The sequence below is a fragment of the Heterocephalus glaber genome, unplaced genomic scaffold (genome assembly GCF_053883595.1).
Source record: "Heterocephalus glaber isolate CG9 unplaced genomic scaffold, H.glaber_assembly_v1.0 deba00001733, whole genome shotgun sequence".
In the NCBI taxonomy this organism is placed as follows: domain Eukaryota; kingdom Metazoa; phylum Chordata; class Mammalia; order Rodentia; family Bathyergidae; genus Heterocephalus; species Heterocephalus glaber.
The window spans coordinates 18832881-18855527 of record NW_028258444.1 but is presented as its reverse complement, the minus strand read 5'-3'; the positions used below and the strand labels follow the sequence as shown (position 1 = coordinate 18855527).

General features: G+C 42.0%; 1 protein-coding gene across 3 annotated transcripts; it reads right to left on the bottom strand.

Moving 5' to 3' along the window:
* Nucleotides 1–88: 88 nt before the first annotated feature.
* Tmbim6 (transmembrane BAX inhibitor motif containing 6) lies at nucleotides 89–20973 on the bottom strand. 3 transcript variants are annotated; one of them, XM_087200138.1, is made up of 10 exons: nucleotides 20254–20973; nucleotides 11693–11780; nucleotides 11079–11187; nucleotides 7844–7964; nucleotides 6379–6427; nucleotides 6177–6274; nucleotides 5802–5881; nucleotides 5155–5255; nucleotides 3818–3893; nucleotides 89–2037 (listed from the first exon to the last, which is right to left on the bottom strand). In XM_087200138.1, exons 2-10 carry the CDS (start codon nucleotides 11746–11748, stop codon nucleotides 2014–2016), a joined length of 714 nt encoding a protein of 237 aa, XP_087056264.1. In that variant the 5' UTR covers nucleotides 11749–11780; nucleotides 20254–20973; the 3' UTR covers nucleotides 89–2013. The 3 variants fall into 3 exon arrangements, with proteins under 3 accessions (XP_087056264.1, XP_004863073.1, XP_087056265.1); XM_004863016.3 differs by having other exon boundaries at nucleotides 20919–20973; XM_087200139.1 differs by lacking the exon at nucleotides 20254–20973 and adding an exon at nucleotides 18390–18475.
* Nucleotides 20974–22647: the final 1674 nt, after the last annotated feature.

Here is a 22647-nt window from a genome sequence, read left to right as displayed (position 1 = left end):
AGCAGACCCAGATTCCAGTCCCACTCGCAGCCCACTAGCAAGCCCCATACCCAGCGGTGTCCTTGATTGATCACACACAAACATCAGGAAAGGTTAAGGAATTTTCTTTATTTTTTACAAATTAAGTCTATGTAGATATATATTTTTGAATCAAAAACACCTTTGTCTTCACAGTATGAGTTAGAGAATGCAGCCTGAGCTGAAACCAAGGAACTAGAAAAGAAAGTGGAAATTACAGTGATACTTGTATTAAAAACCTGTTAGGCATTTACTTTTAAAGTACTTTCTTTGTATGTTGTCATTCTTGGCACTGTTTCTAAAGAAAAACTCCATTATTCCAAGCAAAAAAGCACAAGAGGTGGAGTTTGGCTTCAAGAGGTGGATTTCAGATTCTCAGGCTTGGCAAAGAATCACCAAATTTAAGAAGAGTTGCTAATGGGGGAAGTCCCTTTAGTAAGGTCTCAAGCCAGAGGACAGAGGCAGCAGCTAAGCCAAAGAGCAGCATCCTCAGGGTAAGTGAGCCATTCTGGGTGGTGTGCCACTCCAGGAAGTTTCATGGGATGGCTTAGCAACACAGCACGCTACAATCAGCAGCCACTGTGTCAAACTGTGCGCTGGATGTGAACAGGGAGATTCACAAATAGCATCCCGCTGATAATGCACTTTCAATGGCTTGGCCCCCTTGCATTAAAACCCATGAGTAGCCAGGGCCATGACCACTTTTGATGCTGCCCTTCTGTGTAAGCTGACTGTGGCAGCCCACAGGAAAGGAACTGGTGATCCACCATTAGGACTGCTCATCCACACCTATAACCATAAAGCTGCAGGGAACTGGAACTCTTGCAAGTTTGGTCACCTGACTCCTACCTGCAGATTTCTGGAAACAGGTGAGCAGACCAAAAATTAAAGTGCATCTATAAAATGAACATTTATCTACTCCCCTGAACCTCTGGCCTAACACTCCCAAAGTGTCCAGGGAAAAGTGCACTGAAGGGCTCTTAAGATGCTGCCTCCCAAATCATCAGAGCACTGTTTTACTTATCTGTACTAGGACACTCAGTTGAGGGGATCTGTCCTCCACTGACCCCCAAAGTCTTTAGATTTGTCTGGCAGGATTCAGAGACTCAACCATTCCCCTTCCTTATCCTTCCTCTCTTGGGACCTTTAGTCACAGCCACCTGGTGGAGGCCATTCAGTAATTAAGGTGACAACCAATTTTTAAAACAAGAATACAGAAAGGGTCAATTTGGGAATTCTGTGTTGTCTTGTCTTGCCATATATACTCAGCCTTTTCATAAATGCCTGATGAGACTTAAAGTCTTCCCTTTCTGCTGAAATCCTCCCACCCTGTGGATGGAAAGCAGACAGATTCCCTGAGGGTCAGGCAGGGGTGGGAAAGAGAATGCACAGAAGCCTACATTCCCTTTGTGATGGCAAGGCAGAAGGCATTTGCCTGACAAGCTTGTAAAGCTCAGAGGAAGCAAAGCATCCATCAAAGGGGCTCTTTGCTTTCTTTGTAGGGCTGTTAGCTCAAATATGAGCCTGAGTTAACTACAGGGCCAGCGAAACTCTTCCTAGTAGAAAACACACTGCCCAGAGTCTATAGGAACTGTGTGCAAACCAAACAATGTTGAGGAAGGGTGAGCTGAGGTGGCTCTAGCAAACAATTTGGGGTCCGCTGGGTGAGGTTCGGTGGGAACATGGACTCCTGGAGTTTTCTCTCTCTGCTGGCCCCACTCCTCACTGAGGTGGCCTGGCTGCCAGAGCACAACAAGAGCCTATAGATGGGCTGACAAATGGGAGGAAGAACCCCAGGAATACGAAGCCAAACTCCAAACTATATTCTGCTAATCAGTTTTTTGATCAAAAAATTCGAAATAGAGAAAACCACAAAGTACAAAAGCTTTTCTGATGCCTTTCATTATCATAGAACACGCCACCTTGTAATGTGTGCAAAGAGGAAAGGAGGGGTGGAGGGAGAGAAGCCAAATTGAGAAAGGCTGGATGTTCATCTCACTTCTTCTCTTTCTTCTTGTCCTGTAAATGGAGAAAAATCACCCAATTATTTCCTTGCATCTGATATGTAAGCTCAAACTCCTAAATGATACTCTGGTTAGGGTCTAGAACCTGGTCATCAACAATGAGAAATGCCCTCAGCTCAGCAAGAACTGAACCTCAACCAGCTTCCACGGGTGGCCCTTCCCCAAAGCAGCTGACAGACTGAGGAGAAAAAAAAGATTAAGCAGTTGTCCCAGCCTCACGTCAGGAGGACCTGCTTGGGCTGCCTGACCACCTTTGGCTACTCGGTCACCACAGCTCAGATCCCAGAAGTCTCATAGCCAAACTAAGGGCATGGCCACCAACTTTCCATCAGAACCGGGAAGTGATCCATGGCGGAGGGTGAGCACGAATCCTCAGCATAAACTGACATTTAGAAACAGTCCCGTCCAGGGGATGTGTCAGTCTTAGGCAGAAAGAGCTGTGCTGCTCCAATGGAAACTAGGGCACCTGCTTGGTCCTCGGTCCAACTGCGGCACAGCCCAGACAGAAGCACCAATCCTATCTGGTCAGCTGCCTCTCCTACCACTGTGCTGCCTCAAGTTCCAGAACAGTCTGTCAAGAATTTAAACCCTGTGGCTTCATTCTTCCCCCACTCCTAGGCTGTTTGATATAAAATGTTTCTTTGTTGCCTTCTATTTATTTATTTTTGCCTTTCTGTTCTTTCATTTTTTGGTGCTGAGGACTGAACCCAGGGCCTCACACTTGCTAGACAAGCATTTTACCACTACCTAAATTCCCAACCCCTAGAACGTTTGGGAAAAAAATTAAGACTAACAAATGAGTAAAATTGGTCTACTTCTCCTCTGTACAGTGGCACATGCCTATAATCCTAACAACTTGGGAGGCTTACAAGTTCAAGGTCAGCCTGGAGAATTTAGAAGACCCTGTCTCAAAATAAAAAGGGTGGGGATGCAGCTCAGTGGTAGAGCAATTCCCTAGCATGCACAACATCCTGTGTTTAATACTCAGTACTGAGGGGGGAAAAAAATCTTTAAAAGTTGACTTGTCAGTATTATATGACATCTTCTTCAGTATTTTTCTTTTTATTTTTTGGAATATGGGAGATTAAAGCCAGGGTCCAGCCCTTTTTTATTTTTTGAGACAGGTTCCTGCTAAGTTCCCCCAGGCTGGCTTGAACTTTTGATCCCCCTGCTTCAGCCTCCCAGAATGCTGGAATTACAGGCATGCACCACCACACCTAGTTTACAGTTATCTTTCTGAGTCCTATATAGCCTTTAAATTCTTCATATAGTATATTGTTTCTTAGTGCTACTGAAGCTCTTTTCCCTTTGATACTAACCTCAGGGATTAGTTAAGAGGAAAAAGAATTTAAAAGGATTGTTTTATTTTTATTTTTTAAATTTATTATTATTATTATTATTATTTTGCAGTACTGGGGATTGAACTCAGGACCTTGTGCTTGCCAGGTAGGCACGACACTACTGAGCTACATCCCCGGCATGTTTTTGGTTTTAAAGACAGGTTCTTACTATATAGTTCAAGTTGGCCTTGAACTCACTATGTAACCCAGGTTGGCCTTGAACTTGTGGTGATCCTCCTGCCTCAGTCTCCCAAGTGCTGGGATTATAGGCATGTGTCACCCTAAAAGGATTTTTACTTGTTGCTTTTTCTCCACCAGGTAAAGACTTCTGGTTTGCCTCTTGCACAGCAGGCTGCCTTACCCTAGGTTTTAAATCTGAATTGTACACTGAGCTGAAGAGCCATTCTCTCAGCTGTGGGCTACAGGCTGACTAACCTTTTCATTCATTGCCAGGATCATCATGAGTTTTCTGAAGAGAGTAACGAAATCTAAGAAGAGATCAACACAGTGCCTGAAAGAGAACAGACCCAGTTACAAACTCCATTTCCTACTTTCTTTTAACCACAAGTCCACAAAGCAGCAGACCACAACCCCCACACTCACCCACAAGTCAGCACCTCTAACACTGCACCCTAACTAAGGAAGTAAAACTCTGGTGTCTGGGATCCATTTCAACTCAGCATACAGAATCAAGACACTGGGCTTGCAACTATGCAGAGATCCCAGTTGGAACCTGAACTACAAATTAATTATGAGACTTCGAGAGGATCACTATACTTAAAAACTGTGTACATCGGGCCAGGGATTTAGCTCAGTGGTTTCGCCGCCTGCTGCGCAAGCGCAAGGACCCGAGTTTGATCCCTGGTACCAAAAACAAAAAAACTGTGTACATCTTATTCACACTGTTAAAGATTTAAAGAATACAGAAACCATAAAAAGTAAAAGGAGAGGGCTGGGGATTTAGCTCAGTAGCACAGCGCCTGTCTGGCAAGTGTGAGTTTGATCTCCGGTACCAAAAAACAAAAAGGAAAAGGAAAAAGACTCCTTTGAGCCAGGCATGGTGGGACATGCCTATGATCCCAGTGCTGGAGTGGCTGAGGCAGGATTACTGGGAGTTCCAGGCCAGCCTAGGCTACAAGGCCAGCCTGAACTATATAGCAAGATCCTGTCTCAAAAAAACAAAAAACAAAAATACTCCGAGGATTTAGCTCAGTGGCACCTCGCCTGTCTCGTAAGTGCAAGGTTGAGTTCGATCCCCAGTACAAAAAACCAAAAAGACCGCCACCCCCATACACACAAAAGACTCCTTTGCAACAATCCCTCCTAGAACTAGCTATTATTGTACCTATGGAGAACTGAGGCTGGGGTGGGGTGGTGAAGCTCAGCAGGAGGGCAGTTGCTCAATTTGCATGGGTCGTGGGTTTATTCCTCAGAACCATTATGGAAGAAATAAAAATAAAACTATGGAAAATAAATATATATTATACATTTTGGAAAATATGCTATCTTTTGGGAATTGAGGGAGACTATGCCACTGAATCATAGTATCAAAACCATGCTATCACATCCACTCCTGAAGCCTGGCCATAGAAGTTCAGCCATGGCATGGAATAGCACACTTAGGGCCCGGGATTTAGCTCAGTGGTTCCGCTGCCTGCCTTGCAAGTGCAAGGACCCGAGTTGTTCGATCCCTGGTACCAAAAAAAAAAAAAAAAAAAAGAATAGCACACACACTTCAACATTTCTCAGTACAGACCAGTTCTCACACTCACCAGATATAATCCTTATCTCCATGTTCAGCTTTTTCAATAATGAGTTGAGTATCAAAAAGGACAAAGCCACACATGACCACCAGTCCCATATACAGGTTTGCCTAACAGAAGAATGAGAAAAAGTTACCATATGGTAGTTGTAGTACAGGAAAAAAAACCCCAGTTATATTTTCCGTCTTTTGGCCACTTGAAAGTACACACAATGGACAATAAAGATGACCATATTATTTCCCAAGACACTTTTAGTTTGTGTTCCTTTCTGAGACAGGGTCTCACTATGTAGTTCAGACTGGCCTTGTAGGTAGCCGAGGCTGGCCTCAAACTCTCAGCAATCCTCCTGCCTCGGCCTCCCAAGTGCTGGGACTACAGGTGTGCACTACCACACTCTTTGAGGTCACCGGAAGACTGTCCACGATTTTCACAAGTCAGTGCTGGACTGGCAAAGGAACTGAACAAATCATCCTCTCCTGAGCTGTACTTCCAGTTCCGCCAGAGGCTCTGTCTGGAGGAGTGGGTAGGTAAGCCTTGGAGTACACTGCCCAAAGGTGAGTATCATGGAGAAGTCTTAACCTGTCTTGCTTTAGGTTGAGTGAGAAAAAGGCACTGTGAGGCAAGTGGTTGCTGGAAAGGTCTGTGCAAAATCTTACCTGGAAAAGCCAAACAGATCCAAAAAAAAGGTTCCCAAGAGAAGACAAGACCATCAGGCTCATGGCTGACATCAAGATACCTGTTAAGACATGGCAAGAAGTTATCTTGAGAGACGCTGAAGCGAAGTAAGACAAGCTCATTACTGCCATTTCTTACTTTACCCCAAAATGAAGGCTTTCTGAACGAAATAATGGAAACAAAGCTTGTATACACAGGGAGGAGAGGGGCTTGAGGGAGGATAAAATAAAATAAAATTTATTTTTAAAAAAATGAAGGCTTTCTACCATCAACGTAATAGTCACAAGGGAGTTAACATAGGGAAGGAGTGAGAATTCTGGCTAGAGCAGACCCCACTGTTTCCAGTCCACACCTACCTCCCAGAAAGAGGTAGCTCCGGCGCCTAGCATAGAGTGCACTCAGGGTGAAGCAGGTGAAGATCATTGCTGTGCCCATGAAAGCGGTGGGAAGGATGCTGTTAAAGAGAAAGACCACTTGAGGACTACAGATATGTGACCTCTATTTAGAAGGTATATTTATAAAGGTAAAGAGACAAACACTACTGCTGAAAACAGTTACCTAGGATTGACAGCAATGCACAACTCCAGAGCAGGGCCCAGGCCAACTCCTAGAAAACAAAACCCCCAGAACACAATATTACCATCAACTCTTCAAGAAGAGTTGATCATCCAAAAGCTGATCATTAATAACACAGGTACACTCATGCTTCTACAAAAATCTGTTTTAAATTATTTATGTAAATGAAAATAATTGAATCTCTCTCCTCTTCCTTAATCAATAAAGAGGCTGGGTGTGGTGGCCCACACCTGAAGTCCCAGCAGTTGGGAGTCTGAGGCAGGAAGATTTCAGTGAGTTCAAGGCCACCCTGAATTACATAGCAAGATCCTGTCTCACAAAAACAAAACAAACAAACAAAAAACTGTAAAGAGAATTTATACCCAAATTAGTTATTTATAGACATGGCTACAAAAATGTCCTCTTAGTTGGATGTGGATTACACCAAGAAAAACAGAAACTAGAAAAAAAATGAAGTATCAAATATTGAAATCAAGTATTTTTGAGCTGGAATGATATGCAACTATAATGTGGACCAGATCAGGAATCAGAATAAAAGTTGCCAGGCCAGTAACCCTGCAGTAAGACAGGACTGACTCCCTTTGAAAGACAGGTTCTGCAAAGGGACACCTGCCAACAGAAAGGCAACCTGCTCTGACCCAGTATTTCTCCTACCCTGCCCATTTCCTCTCTCCTGATAATTCCATCCTTTAATGCCTTCAAAAACTAGCTAATCTAAAAATCTTAATCCCCAAGTCCCTTCCTTTCTAAAATTTCAACACTATATAGATCAGATCACACTGTCACTCAGAACAAGCTGTACCAATTCAAATGTCATTTTGTAAGTATTTTTATTAGGTAGCTTGAGTCCTGCTTCCTTTAATGATAAGTCTAGAAGAGTGCCACTTGTAAGAATTAGCATATTGTCTCTCCAGTGCAACGAATCTCAATGTATCGCTTTAACAGAACAGAAACTCCTGATACACTGGTCAGTATGGGGCCAACTAAGCAGATTCTCAGGCCTAGTTCAGTCCTGAGCACACATTGCCTATTTTTGGATACAAAAATAGAAATCACAAAAAGCTTACCCTAGAAATGGCAAACAAGGATAATAATAAATAAGGCAAAACATACTCAAGCACAAGTATCACTGGATAGTACACAAAGCTAGAGAGACCTGAAGAGAAAGTCTTTTAAAGGAATTCTACAAATGGAATGGGCAAATAAGAAAGTATGCCCGTTGGGGTAAATCAGAATAAATACAAATCTCAGGCTTTTGTCTAAACAGATACCAAAAGCACAGTCCTCCCCTCCCTTCAAAATTACATCGAGGGGGCCAAGGATTTAGCTCAGTGGTGCCTCCGCCTGCCGGGCAAGCAAGTGCAAGGTCCTGAGTTCGATCCCCAGAACAACAAAAAAAATTAAATGGACACTTTAGCATACCTGTTAAATGGACACTTTAACATACCTGTAAGGAAAGCAAATCCAGCAAGAAGTCCCAATCTTTTCTGCTCAGTCTCACGGCTATGAGGTGTTGCCATCAGCCAAATCATCAACCCCAGGGAGCCCAAGGCAGACAGTAGACCAGCCTGTCAGAGGCGATCAATAATTAAGTAACTGAAAATTTTCAGGAGACCTTGTTAAGTTCAAATAGTCATTTGAATTTTCTAATATTTGCTTCTAACTTGGAAGCAGGGAAAAAGGCAGTGTTTTCTCAAGGGTGCAGAGAGAAACCAGACGTTTTGAAGGTCAGGACCATGGTGATAATGAAGGCTGTTCTGGTTTGGGCAGTCCATTAACTAAGTACAACTACAAGTCAACTACAACTAGTGAGTCTTGCCCAAGAAATAGAAGATGAATCAAACTGACAAGTGCTTGAAGCACATTCCATTTGCAGAAGTAGAAATGACTTCCTTTAAATTACTGAAAGAAAAAAAGTGCCAGGTCACAGTGGCACATGCCTGTAATACCAACTATTAGGAAGGCTGAGGCCCGGGGAACTTAGAGAGACCCTGTCTCAAAATAAAGAACAAAATGAACAGAATGTAGCTCAGGGCAAAGGCCCTGTTTTCAATACCCAGTACTGAGAGGAAGAAAAAAAAAAAGAAAAACAAAGCATACATATACACATACAGAACAAGAGGTAGAAAAAACCTGAAAACTACTATTTACTTCTGGATGATGCAATAAGTGAGGTTTGTTTGTTTTGGTTGAGACAAGGTCTAGATGGCCTCAAACTCTGAGCAATCTTCCTGCCTCAGCCTCCCAAGTGCTGGGATTATAGGTGTAGGCCACCATGCCCAGCCGAAGGTTTTTTTTGATACTTTTTTCTTATCACTAGTCTGTTTCTGAATTTTCCATAATAAATGTGGTAACTTTTGTAATAAAGAAAAAATTTTTTTTGTTTTTTGAGACAGAGTCTCCATACGCAGTTCAGTTGTCCTTAAACTCATGGCATTCCTCCTGCCTCAGCTCACTGAATACAGTTGTGAGCTACTCTGCCTAGCTACAAAAACATTTTTTTTCAGCCAGGCATGGTAATACATTCCTGTAATTCCAGCACTCCAGGAGGATCACCACAAATTCCAGGCCAGCCTCAGGTACATAGTGAGTTCAAGGCTAGCCTGGACCACACAAGGAGACCCCATCTCAAAAAATAAAAAATCAAGCCAAACCAAACCAATTTTTTTTTTTCATACCAGGGATCGAACTTGGGACCTTGCGCTTGTGCAGCAGGCGCCAGAACCACTGAGCTAAATCCTCGGCCCTCAAACCAATTTTTTAACATTTCTTTTTTAATAAAGAAATTTGGGAAGAAAAAGTAAAAAAATTCGTATGTGTTACATATAGGTACCAGCTCTGCAAGATGAATGTAATCATTATGTACTGCAAACATGTACTAATAAAATAATCTAAAAAATAAAATAAACATAGGAAAAGCTACAGGCATTACAAAAAAAAAAATCATTAAGGATAGATACAGACACTGAAGTTCCTGCCCTCCTTTGTTTTTTTTTCCTTTTTTTTTTTTTTTTTTGGTACCAGGAATTGAACCCAGGGTCTCGTGGTTGCTAGATAGGCACCGAACCACTGAGCTACATCCCCAGCCTCCTGCCTTCCTTTGAAGCAGTCACATTATAAAGTCAGAGTGGACAATGAATTGGTGAGTGCTGGTCATTGCTCCTGAAAGAAATATAAGGTTAGGTTCCTGAAAGCCTCTAGTCACACTTTTGCAAAAAAAGATTAATATATAAACTTGAATTATGAGTCTTTCTGTTTAAGGATCCCTTATTTATCATAAATTGCTGATTCATTAATGTTGAACTCAGAGCCAACAGTACTATAGCTACTGCCTGAACAAAGTAACATATTTTTTTTTCTCCCTAAGATGTATCACAATTTTAGACAGCACTACACAAGCACTTTAGCACTATGCTGTTTCCACTTCAAACAGCAAAATCATTCAAAAAAGGACACAAAAATGGGCTGAAAGTGTAGCTCAGTAGTTCCACATGTGAGGCCCTCAGGCTAATCTTTACACCAAATAACAATACCCCCCTCCTGCTGCAACCCAAAATACACAGTGGTAGCATTAATAGGTGCCAGGACCCTTTGAAAGGGACACTTGATTACAGTATGAGAACTAAAACAAGAAGGCAGTGTTCTTTCCTGGCCTCCACCAGAAACATGGGATTATGGGCGAATCAAAATTTTCACCACTCTGTGCACATCTGCAAAAAAAATGCTACAAGTATTGATGTGGGAGTTACAAATTTTGGCAAGTAGGTGAGTTCCCAAATACAGCTCGATGAATAAGGAAGATTAGCTACTTTACATTACTTTAAAAAAACAAAATCCACAACCAGAAACCAAAAGGGCTAACCTTGTTTAGAATTAAAAAATCAAAGAAAGTGTTGCCCTTTGAGCGTCTGGAGTTAATTCTTCACACAATCCTTGCCAAGAGATGTTTGAGCAGGACAGTTTTCTGCAGTGGCAAAGGCCAACACAAACACATCCCTCTATATATGCTAGCTAAAAAGGACATTGTAAAAAGAGACAAAACTTAGTTACTGAGAACTCCAAACTTTTTATTCTTCAAACTGTGCCTTCTATTCCTGCTGGCCAAACCCAAACACTCCCACAACATAGGAAAATAGGAAGCTAAACAGAGAATAAAAGGGTCAAATCCATTAAGGTTTCAATTCTGCTTCTTCTGATAACCATACAATTGGTGTTTTGTATCCAACTACTCCGCAGTCATTTAGGCAACAAAGAGAGAAACTACAGAGGTGCTGCCATGTGGAAGAATCTTCTCATTCAAGCATATCATGTTTCCATGGATGGGGAGGGAGTGTCTTGTACGTCAGCAGTGGCAAGGTTAAAACATTTTGTTTTTGGGGCCGGGGATTTAGCTCAGTGGTTTCCCACTTGCAGCGCAAGGACCCGAGTTCAGTTCGATCCCTGGTACCAAAAAAACAAACAAACAAAAAAACCATTTTGTTTTCTATACCTAAAGAGGCACAGCTGCCAGTAAATGTAAATGACTTTCCCTGTTTTGATTTAATGGCCAGCTGAGTTCACATCTCAAACTACTGATAAGAATTAAGAAAGGTTACAGGATTGGACCACCCTACCGAGCTGGTTTCTTCCTGACGCAGTTTGTACCATGCCATCACAGCAACCAGAGAGAAACCCATTCTTACCTGAATGAAATGAGTGACTACATGGACATAGGCTCCTGCAGCTGCCAGAAACATACACAAGGCAAAACTGGCATAGACCTTCTTCAGGTGCTGCTGTGTTGAAGGGGTTCTAGGAAAGAATATTTATAACATCCATCACTCCTGGACCAATCTCATCTGTAAACTAAGAATTATTTCTCTTCCTTAGGGGGGAATATGTTAAAGTTATATTACAAATAGTTCTGAGATATTTTAAGAAGAGTATATTATAATAAAAAAGAATGTTGTGAAAATAGTTTAAGAGAATCTTAAATTCTAGGAAAGGGCCAAAGCCCAAATTTATGAACAATCAGTACCCAAACAAGAATAAATGACACCCGCCCCCCCATACCAGGGATCAAACTCAGGACCTTGCTCTTGTGAGGCAGGTGCAGCACCACTGAGCTAAATCCCCCGCCCATAAATGATGTTTTGATCACACAGCAGCCCTTAAAATTTGGGAATTTTTATCAGGTTCTCTGGAGTCTAGCCAAGTTCATTTGTTAATTTATACATATACAAATTGATAAACTATGAAAAGAAACCAGAAATGACAGAAAATGCAGTCACAAACCAGTCAAATTTAAAACACTTACATATGAGAAAATTTTAGAAGTGCATCAAAGTTGATCTTCCGATCAAATATGTTCATGGTTCCAGAGTCCGTGGGACAGAGCCTCTGCTCTGTAGAATCAAGAATAAAGAAAAGTTATTATAAAGACACTACAATGCATGAAACAGCACAACCAACCTTCTTATTAAAAATAGCAACATTTAAGTTCAGAAAAATAAAAAGTTATCTAAAATCCCACAGCCTTAACAACCATTTTCATTTTTATCTATGTCCTAGAATACATTTACAGTCACTGTGAACCATTTTAAAGATGACAAAGGAAAAAAACCTCTTGTTTTCACTCAATTCTTTCAGAAGGTAATTTGCCCCTTAAGATAGTAAGAGAGGGGGCTGGGGCTGCTTGGTAAGCAAGGTCCTGAGTTCAATTCCCAGTATGGGGGGGGGGATAGTAAGAGAAATTCTCAACTAGCAATCTAGTTAAAGAAACCCATAAATCAATTTCATGTCATTCTTTTAAAATGCTACAGTACCTGGCATGGTGGCGCACACCTGTAATCCCAGCACTCAAGAGGCTGAGGCAGGAGGACCACTGTGAGTTTGAGGCCAGCCTGGGCTACACAGCGAGTTCAAGGCCAGCCTGAGCTACATAGTAAGACCCTTAAAAAAAAAGTAAGTAAGTAAAGCTGTACTAAGACTGTCATTCTACACTTGACCTTAGCCAAACGGCCGAGAAGTGACAGGACTGTCCTTTTAAATATGCACACGCAGGAATTTTCCACTTAACACATTCTAAAACTAAATTGAAAGGAATTCACAATTTTATTTTTTTTCGAGACAGGGTCTCACTATGTAGTTCAGGCTGGCCTTCAACCTGCTATGTAGCCAGGCTGGGATCAAACTCTTAGTGATCCTCCTGCTCAGCCTTCTGAGTGCTGGGATTACAGGCACGGGCCACCACATCTAGCTGGAATTCACAATTTTAAAAGGAAGAAAATTCTATACCCCTATGAAGAGAAATTTGGGCAAAAAGGGTTTGTTTAGTTTTGGTTTAGTTTGATTAGAACAGTTCAAGGTTTCTTCTATATTCTTCACCAAGATGTCCTAAGTGTAATATTTTACCATATTTGCTTTATCATTCATATCTACCTAGTACCTATACTTTAAAAAATTGTCAGGAAAGGTTTTTGCTTTTTGTTTTTTGGGGTTTTTATTTTGGTACTGGGGACCTTGCGCTTGCGAGGCAGGCACAATGCCACTGAGCTAAACCCCTGGCCACCTGCTTTTTTTCTTGGTACTGGGGATCGAACTCAGGACCTTGCGCTTGCAAGGCAGGTGTCGGAACCACTGAGCTAAATCCCCGGCCCTGCTTTTTGTTTTTTTAAGACAGGGTCTCACTCTGTAATTCAGGCTGGCCTCAAATTGCCTCATGGTAATCCTCCTGCCTCACCCTCCCAAATGCTAGCAGGCATACATGCATGGCTAGGAAGGGCATTTTAAGTGAACCATACCTCAGTTATATTATAACACCATTAAGTCACGCATTTAAGTTTTGCTCCCTCTCTCACCTTGCATGCAATCCTAAATAAGCAATATGATCAAGAGCTTTCACCTTTCCTAAATATAAATCCCTAAATTATTAGACCTAGGATATCCATCTATTTCAAATTAATAAAAAAGGGGGGAGAGGAAAAATAGGATTCACACACAAAAGATAAAACTGTTTGGCTGTGCCCAGTGGCACACATCTGTAATTCTAGCACTTGGGAGGCTGAGGCAAGAGGATCACCATGATTTCAAGGCCATCCTGGACTACACAGTGAGACCCTCTCTCAAAAACAATGAACAAAGGGGCCAGGGATTTAGCTCAGTGGTTCCGCTGCCTGCCTTGCAAGCTCAAGGACCCGAGTTCAATCCCCAGTACCAAAAAGAAAAACAAACAAACAAACAAAACACACAAAAAAACCACCAAAAAGAGAAGCTGTCTGAAAGGCTAACTACTAATGCCCATTCTAATCAGCACATACCCCAATGCTCACTCAGCATGATTAATCTAAGCAATTAATTATACAATCATGAAATCAATTTCCTGAGGAAACTTGGAGCAGTGTTAAGAGACAACTCTTAGAATTCATAAGCATCACTACCAGTTTTCTTGAGGCACTCCTCCCTCAAGGAAACAATCACGATGGCTGGCTGGCTTTCTCCCATCTCCTTTCTCTCACCACTATCCTACTCACCTTACTTTTGTTATTTCTGTTCCTAAGGATGGATACAGTTGAAAGGCTGAAGAACCTACTAAAGTGGCTGGTCTGTCTAAGTCATCCAGCTCTGGGCTCTCTTGATCTAGATGGTGCAATTATTGCAGGCTGTTGCAAAGTCAAGTACAGCCTTCCTAAACCATGATGAATGCATCCTCTAGAGAGCACACTTACAGGACGGCAGAATTCAGGACCTGGAAAGTCGTTGTTTAAGGCATCCATTAACACCCCTAATGACATCCCTAGACAGAACTTGCAACAATACTGAAGCAACGTGCAAAGTCAACCTTACCAGTACTCACAACAGCAACCGAGAAGTATCTATTGCTTCCAATTTCAAGAATCAAAAGGAGAGAGAACCTCAAATACCCAGAGGACTGTTAGAAAGGGCAATACTCATGTAACCAGACTCCTCTGAGTGGAGAGGACATCAGCAGAAACTACTCTTTTCCAGTTTGCCCTTTGATATTTCCCAGGGATACTGACTCCCTCTTTCTGGGACTCTTTCTTTAAAACTTTATTATTTTTTATTAGCATATTTGCAGGACATAATGATTACATTCATTGTGGATTCTCCTTCAAGTGTTGTGTGGGTGAGCAGGAAGATGTCAAATAATAAACCCATTTTTTTTATATTACTACCTTTTCCAAAATTTAAGAGATATGTGTAAGTACTAAATTTTAGAGATGCAAAAGTTCACTGCAATTTTAATAGCATTATGAAGAAAAAAGAAATGTAAGAAAGTATATATTCAATATATATGACATAATGTATATGACATAATTTATTTTAGAAATGTTAAAAACTGGGCCAGGGATTTAGCTCAGTGGTTCCACCACCTGCCTCAAAAGCACAAGATCCCAAGTTTGATCCCCGGTATCAAAAAAAAAAAAAAAAAGAAATGTTAAAAACTGAGGGAAAAATAAGTTTTAGAATCGAGAAATTAAAAGAAGCAAGCTATATCATGTACTGGTACAAATTCCCTATGATGAATGTTATCATTATGTATATCTAAAATGTACCAATAAATGTTTTGCTTAAAAAAAAAAATCAAAGTATAACAGTTTGATCTAGGGTCGTTCCAAACAGACAATAACTAATGTATAAACAAGTACCAAGATATAATGTTTATGCAAGTTTTACCAGATAGAATAAACTTACCAGGTTTCTACCTTAGCCTCAATTGGTCATGCTCAGAAACTAACAAGACACCTATATTTTCAAAAGCCAATATGCAAACTCAGTTGAACAAGATTAAATTGCACTCGTAACTCAAAAATAGCAGCTCTCATATCAAAAGTATTTTCAGTCACAAGAACAGCTGGCTCTTAACAGAGCTTCAAGTATTCAAAACCATTAAGTAACTCAGCTATCCTAAAAGGAGGATCCCACAGTTAAGTGAAAATCTTTGCTTAAAAAAGTATAAATCTGGCATGGTGGCATATTCCTGTTTAAAAAAAAAAAAGCATATTAAAATTACATTATATCACGCTTATTTTTAAAGTAAAGAAAAAAATTACAAGTTGCTCCAGAATTCAACATAGTGGCTCTAACATACATGTGAACCTGTAACAAAATCATCAACAATTCTGGTCTATCTCACCCTAAACCACAAATCCTACAGAAATCTAGATATTGGATCCTCTCCCTCCCCTCAGTTCTATAAATACTCAGTTCTAAAATAGGGAGGGGATTATTTACATAAAATAAAACCTGGACAGAGCCTCCTGAAGTCATGGGAAATTTGTCTAATGCTGCATCAGCAAACATGAAACAAATGTTCAGGCATTAATGATAACCAAATTTCTTTAATTTGGTTCAGGGCCTCATTTTATGCCTTCATCCTTAGGAGAGCAGGAACCCTAAATATTGTCAGAATCTGTCAAAATTTTTCTTCTGTGGCCAGCCTCAGCAGAGGTACTCAAAATTATAAAACAAAAAGCTGGGCCGGGGATTTAGCTCAGTGGTTCTGCTGCCTGCCTCAAAAGTGCAAGATCCCGAGTTCAATTCCCGGTACCAAAAAACAAAAACAATAAAACCAGAAACTGTCATGTATTCAGTATTCATTTTAAGTAGTCTTGAAAAATAACTTGCTGAGGGATGGGGATATAACTCAGTGGTATAACATTTGCCTAGTATGCATGAGGACTTGGGTTCAACCCCCTAACACAAAAGAAAGAAGGTGGGGGAGGGAAGCCCAGGGGAGAGGAGAGGGGAGAGGAGAGGGGAGAGGAGGGAAAGGGAGAGGAGGAGGGAGAGGAGAGAGGGAGGCAGGGAAGGGGCAGGGAAGGGAGGGAAGGAGCCAGCCAGCCTGCCTGGTGGCTGGCCAGCCCCATGAATGCTGAAGCCTGCACAGAAGCTGCCTCAATGTATACGATTTAACATTACCAGCAAGTCAAAGAAAATAGGTTCACTTTTAAATATTAGATTGTGAACTGCTGTTTTTTTCCTCCTATTGTATTAATTCAACCATTTGAACTCTGTGCCCACATACCCAGCAGGTAACAAATTGAAACTTATAAGAAAAATTCTATATGGTTTTTAAAAAAGGGGACAATGGGGCTGGGGATTTAGCTCAGTGGTTTCGCCACCTGCTGCACAAGCGCAAGGACCCGAGTTCGATCCCCAGTACAAAAATTTTTTTAAAAAGGGGACAATGACTGTCATTTTTCAGTAACTCTTACATACTTCATAGTTTTCACTCTATAACCACTACTGTAATGTGTGAGGCTCTGGGTTCAATCTCCAGCAACAAAACGAACCAAGGATCACCTCCTGCTTTCCTCCTTTTTTAATCCTGGCTGTCATTTCCTTAGTTGTGTGACAAAAAGCAAGCTTCTGGCACTAATCCCCACTGTGCTTCAGTTTCATCATTTATAAAGTTCAGTAGTAATATACTGTATTTACTTCATAGGGCTGAGGATTAAGATAATACAATGAAGTATTTAGAATAGGGCTTTTTACATAGCACAAGCATACATTTTAACCAAAAAGTCTAGCTTTTAAAATTAGGCCGCACATGGTGGCACATACCTATAATCCAGCCCGTAGGAGGCTGAGGCAGGAGGAGCACCAAGAGGGCAGCTGGGACTACTTAATGGTAGTGTAGTTTGAAGCCAGCCTGAACTACATAGCGAGATCCTGGTTCAAGCTACCAAAAATAAATATGTAAATAAATAAAATTTGAAAAAATAATTTAAAAATAAAATTAATTTATCTTTGCAGTGCTGGGGGTTAAATGTACAGAGTCTTCCATATGCTTTTAAACTCCAGCCCCAAAAGTCTAGTTTTAGAAGACATTTACCCTAGGTTTGATTTACACGTCATGTCAATTAATTTTTGGCTTTAGCTTTTTTTTTGGTACCAGGGATTGCACTCGGGTCCTTACGCTTGCAAGGCAGGTGGCAGAACCACTGAGCTAAATCCCCAGCCCTCATGTCAATTAATTTTTAAAAACTACTCAATCATAATTCACAACTACTTATATTGTGAAGGTTTAATACTTCCCTAAATGAGAGCAAAGTTAAACTGGGGGTGGTCTAAGAAAATTATAAGCTGAAATATAAAGGACCTTGATAAATCTTATTACTGGATAAAACTATTTTTGTTTAAATGGTATATTTCTGTGGTACATTTGCACTGCTCCTCCTGTCCCACAAGGCTACAAGGTGTTTTGAGACAGCCTAAAAACCACTAAGTGATAATATGATGTGGTGAAGACTTTGATGAAGTAAATGGTCATTAGCTTGACTCTTCCTGCCACTCCCAGGAGGCAGTTCAGCTCAGTTTCAGGACAATCCAAGAAACTGCATTTCAACTAGGGCAGGGCTTTAACTCCCAGATCAAGACCCTAAAATGTTCTAGCCTCTCCCTTAAATTCGACCAAAATCCCTGGATTAGCTAACACTGAATCCACCTCTGAGTAGCTGGAGCTGGAAGCTTACTACCTTCAAAATAATTATTTTTTATCAAATTTTGACACTACCGAATTTCACTCTAACCACAACTGTCTGACAGAACTGAATCTTAAAAAGGTCCCAATGGGCAAAGGTTTAGCTCAGTGGTTCCATCGCCTGCCCCAAAAGAGCAAAGACCCCAAGTTCGATCCCCATGCCAAAAAAAAGGCCCCCCGATGTCCTAAATACTTAATCCTTTTCCAGTATAAACCTGTAATCCCCCAATAATACTATATTTAGCCCAAATAAGAACAAGCATAAATTAGGAGCATAACCACTTCACCCTCACCCTTGAAACTTTTTTCTTTTTTTTCCAAGGTTTTTGGATTCTAGTTAATTGTGCGGGGACTTCATACTGTGAGAATAGAGCTTGCATCTGACTCATTCTGCCTACTCCCCAGATTTAATCACAACAGTGTCTAGAGAAAATCTACACCCGTTATCAGATCAAGAGTACTGCAACCTCAATTCAACATTTTTCAGCTGGCTCAGAATGGAACCTACCTTTTGGGGGTCACTCCAGTGGCCCCCAAAAAAGCCAATCCAGGCCCGGGAATTTAGCTCAGTGGTGGGCACAAGGTCCTGAGTTCGATCCCTGATACCGAAAAACAAACAAACAAAAAAGCCAATCCAATCCAGTAGCCTTTCTCTCTTCATGTTTTTTTTTTTTTTTTTTGGTACCGGGGATCAAACTCAGGACCTTGCGCTTGCTAGGCAGGTGCCCAAACTACTGAGCTAAATCCCCAGCCCTCTCTCTTCATCCTGAACACTGTCTTTGGAAAATGTGTATGACACAGTAACTATAAAGAGCTCTATGCAATTTGGGTAAAACTCTGGGAACTAAACTGGGTGAAGTGGAAGAAACCTGTACCAGATTCTACAGCCAAGTCAAAGTAGCAAAGGAAAATTTAGAAGACAACATTCAGACTCATTTTATGCGTTCATAAGGAGAGTCAATGATTTCCCTAAATGGTATTAAAACTCCTGGGTGGTTTATGAAATTCTTCAGGCCAGCAGTAGTGGCTTCTATAATAATACCACTGACTACATTTACACAAAATCTTGTAACTTTAAAAATGCTTTTATTTCATTTATTTTTTTGGTACCGGGGATTGAACTCGGGACCTTGTGCTGGCGAGGCAGGTGGTGGAACCACTGAGCTAAATCCTCGGCCCTAAAAATGCTTTTATATATCACTTCTCAGGCTTTTGGCTAAGATCAAGTGTAAAAATGTTTTTGTTTTGTTTTTTTTTGTTGGTACCAGGGAATTGAACTTGGGCCCTTGCACTTGTGCAGTAGGCGGCGAAACCACTGAGCTAAATCCCCAGCCCCTTAAAAATGTTTTTATACGTATTATTTCCTTTGGTTTTCACACATCGATCCATGAGGAGAGAACAAGAATTAATCCTGTATTACCGATTGTTTAAAGAGCTTAAAATGGCAAAGTATCCAGGCTCACTGTTGCACAGCTATATAATTCCAGCTACTTACAAGGCTGAGGCAAGGGGATCAAGAGTTCAAGGCCAGCCTAAACAATTTATCAAGACCCTGACTCAAAAAACCCAATAAATAAATAAATAGGGCTGAGGATATAGCACAGTGTTAGAGCACTTGCCTAGCATGTGCCAGTCTTGGGTTCAAATGCCAGCATGGGAACATTAGAAAGCTTTCACTAACGCAGTTCCAGCCACAGATCGAGAGAAATCTTAAAACAAAACTCCCGAAACATGCTGATTCTAATTATATTCTTTTGTAATTTTCAGCATTTCTACAAAGAGCATGAACTGTATCTATAACGAAGGAGAGGGGACTGAAGATGCTATGTATTAAGATTAATTTGGAGCAGGGATTTAGCTCAGTGGTTCCACCGCCTGCCTCCAAACACAAAGTCCCAAGTTCCATCTCTGGTACCAAAAGAAAAAAAGATTAATTTTACCTTTTCCTTTAAAACAAAAACAATCTGAGCTGGGCGTGGCGGTGCAACATGCAGGAGACAAGTAACTAGAAAAATCCATTTGCCATTAACCTTTAACCTTAAAATCCTCGTCTGTGTTTCGGGTACAGTCAGCTCTTCTACTGGGTTACACAGTCACAAGATGACTATTGCTAGAGCAGAGTCTCAAGTTCAAAGTGGTTTTTGTTGTTCGGTCACTGGAAGGCTGATGAGGACAGGCAATGAAACCTGGCTGGCACGTGATAACCAATTCCACACTCAGTAAATATATAAAATGCCAAATCCTACTTTTTACCACAACTCCAGCCAGTGAGCCCAAGAAAAATAAAAATAAAAACCGCCCAATGATGCCCTTCCTAAGCAGACTTTCAGACGCCCACAGGGTTCAAGATCACGCAATTCAGGCCACATCACCTGTCCAAAGGTAACCAGGAAAGCAGAGCAGGGCTGCACTGTGGGGTGGAAAACCAGGCTGAGCCCGTATCTTCTACCTCTTGCTTTTGCCTCTGGCTTCCAGGTAACTAAGGGTCCGCGCGTGTCACAAAGGAGCGGAGTGTGAACCATCCGGGCCGCCGTGACTAGGCCGCCTGCGGGACCAAGCCCCAGATCGAGCCCCGGACCCCGACTGCTCCTTTAGAGGCAGCCAAACCACAGAAGCTGGTTTCGCTTTCCTTTCCCTCAGGAGGGTCAGAGGCCGGGCCTCGAACCACCAGCAGTCGAGACGAAACCTGGCGTCTGCAGTCAGCAGAAGAGTAGGCAGAAACGGATTGGGGGGGCGGGGGGAGCCTAGGATTAGGCCTCCGCTAGGTCTCTGGCGCAAGAATCCTGCCGCGACGCTTCCAAGACCACGCAAACTCCCCCACACCCCGACTAATACTAGTGCGCATGCGCAACATTAGTTCCCTAGCTTCCCTCCCCGCCCAGTTTTCCCAGGTCTTGATACCGAGCTGGGCCCGGTGGTCTCTGGCTGTAAAATCTGCACCAAAACGGAAGCTACTCCCACTCTTACACAGACAATAACTACTAGCTCCATCTCCATTTCTTACTCCTGGTTTGCCCACTGCGCACTTCAGACGTACCTTCTCAACCCTGCTTTGAGGAGCCTCCCAGCTCTTGAAATACCGGATGTGCTCTGACTTCCAGGGTCCGCTTCAGACTCTATGTAGAATCGGCCCCCTCATAAAAGGCCCGCCCCCGTACCACGCTTAAAACCAGTGTTCATTGGCCGTTGACTGCACTTCTGCTTTTCCATTGGCTGTACATGCATAAACAGCAGTTGCTTACTTCAGAGTCATTAGCTAATAGCTTGTCGATCAAAACTGGCCACCAACCGGCGTCGTAGCAATTGGTTTCCGCCTTCTTCCCACTTAGTAAGGAATGGCAGTCCACCGCTCCCTCTAGAGGAAAAAGTAAAAAGGGGCAGACCCCGCCCAAGGAATCTGAAGTACTGTACCCCCGCGCTGCAATCTCCCAAGATTCTTTAGGTTCTCAAGCAATATTAAAGAGGGGAAAAAAATAAATATAAAGAGGGGAAGCGATGTACGAACATATGGAAAAGCTCCCTCCCTGGTGCCTATGTGCCTTGCATCTAGTGGAGCTTAAACTTCAGAGCACCTCTGAGGATTCAGCAAGTCTGCAGAACACGAGAGGAAACGGTCGCTCCAGCCAGCCTCAGATGCATGGACCCCAACCTGGAAGTCACCCTCTAAGGCCCAGTGGTGGTCCTGAGGCCGCAGGGTGGGCGGGCGGGCTCCCAGGACACCTGTTTCCCTCCTGAGTACTCTTTTCTTTCTTACTTACTTTCTTTTTTTCTTTTTCTTTTGAGACAGGGTCTCCCTATATAGTTCAGGCTAGCCTTGAACTCACTGTGTAGCCCAGGCTGGGCTCAAACTTGCGGTGATCTTCCTGCCTCTGCTCCTGAGTGGTGGGATTACAGGTGTGTGCCCACCACGCCCTGCTAGAATTCACTTTTTTTTTTTCTTTTTCAGGTACTGGGAATTGAACTCAGGACCTTGTACTTGCCAGGCAGACAAGGCACTTCTGAGCTAAATCCCCGGCCCTAGATCACTTTTGAAGTGTGCATTTCAGTGGTTTTTAGTATATGGTATTTACAAGATTGTGCAGCTATCACCACTATTTAATTCCAGAACATTTTCATGACCTTCTCCCCAAATACCCCTATATTCATTACTGGATTGATTATTTCCCCAACCCCGAGAACTACTAATTTACCTCTGTCTATAGTTTTGTCTATTCACCCATCAATGGACATTTGAGTTCTTGCCATTTTTTGACTATTATCAATAATGCTGCTGTTGCTGGGTGTGGTAGTACACACCTGTAATCCCAGTATGTGGGAGGCTGAGGCAGGAGGATTGGTGTGAGTTCGAGGCCAGTTTGGGCTACATAGTGAGACTGTGTCTCAAAAAACAAACAAAATAATAATAATGCTGCTGTGAACACTGACATACATGTTTTGTGTAGACATAGGCTTTTATTCTTAGGCATATAGTTACACCATGGTTTGTGTGAGGTTTATCCTCTTCGAAACTCATGCTGGGGTTTAATCCCTAGAGTGAGGTATTAAGGTGGCATTTAGAGGTGGGGCCTTTGGGATGTGATTAGGATTAGATAAAGACATTCGGGTGGAGCCCTACTTGACTCTCAGCAGCTCTATAACAAGAGAGACCAAAGGTGCACACACTCACACATGAGCATTCTTTGTCTCTTATCATATGATGCCCTGCATTGCCTTGGCACTCTGGCAGTAAAATGGCCATATAAGATGTGGACCATTGAACCTCTAGA

Excerpts from the sequence above, each read along its gene's own strand:
- Tmbim6 (XM_087200138.1), bottom strand. The coding sequence starts at position 11,748 with ATGAACATATTTGATCGGAAGATCAACTTTGATGCACTTCTAAAATTT. Across the intron at positions 6,275-6,378 it reads TGCATTGCTGTCAATCCTAG|CATCCTTCCCACCGCTTTCA; the intron begins GTAACTGTTTTC and ends TCTCTTTAACAG. Across the intron at positions 3,894-5,154 it reads GGAGATAAGGATTATATCTG|GCACTGTGTTGATCTCTTCT; the intron begins GTGAGTGTGAGA and ends GTTCTCTTTCAG.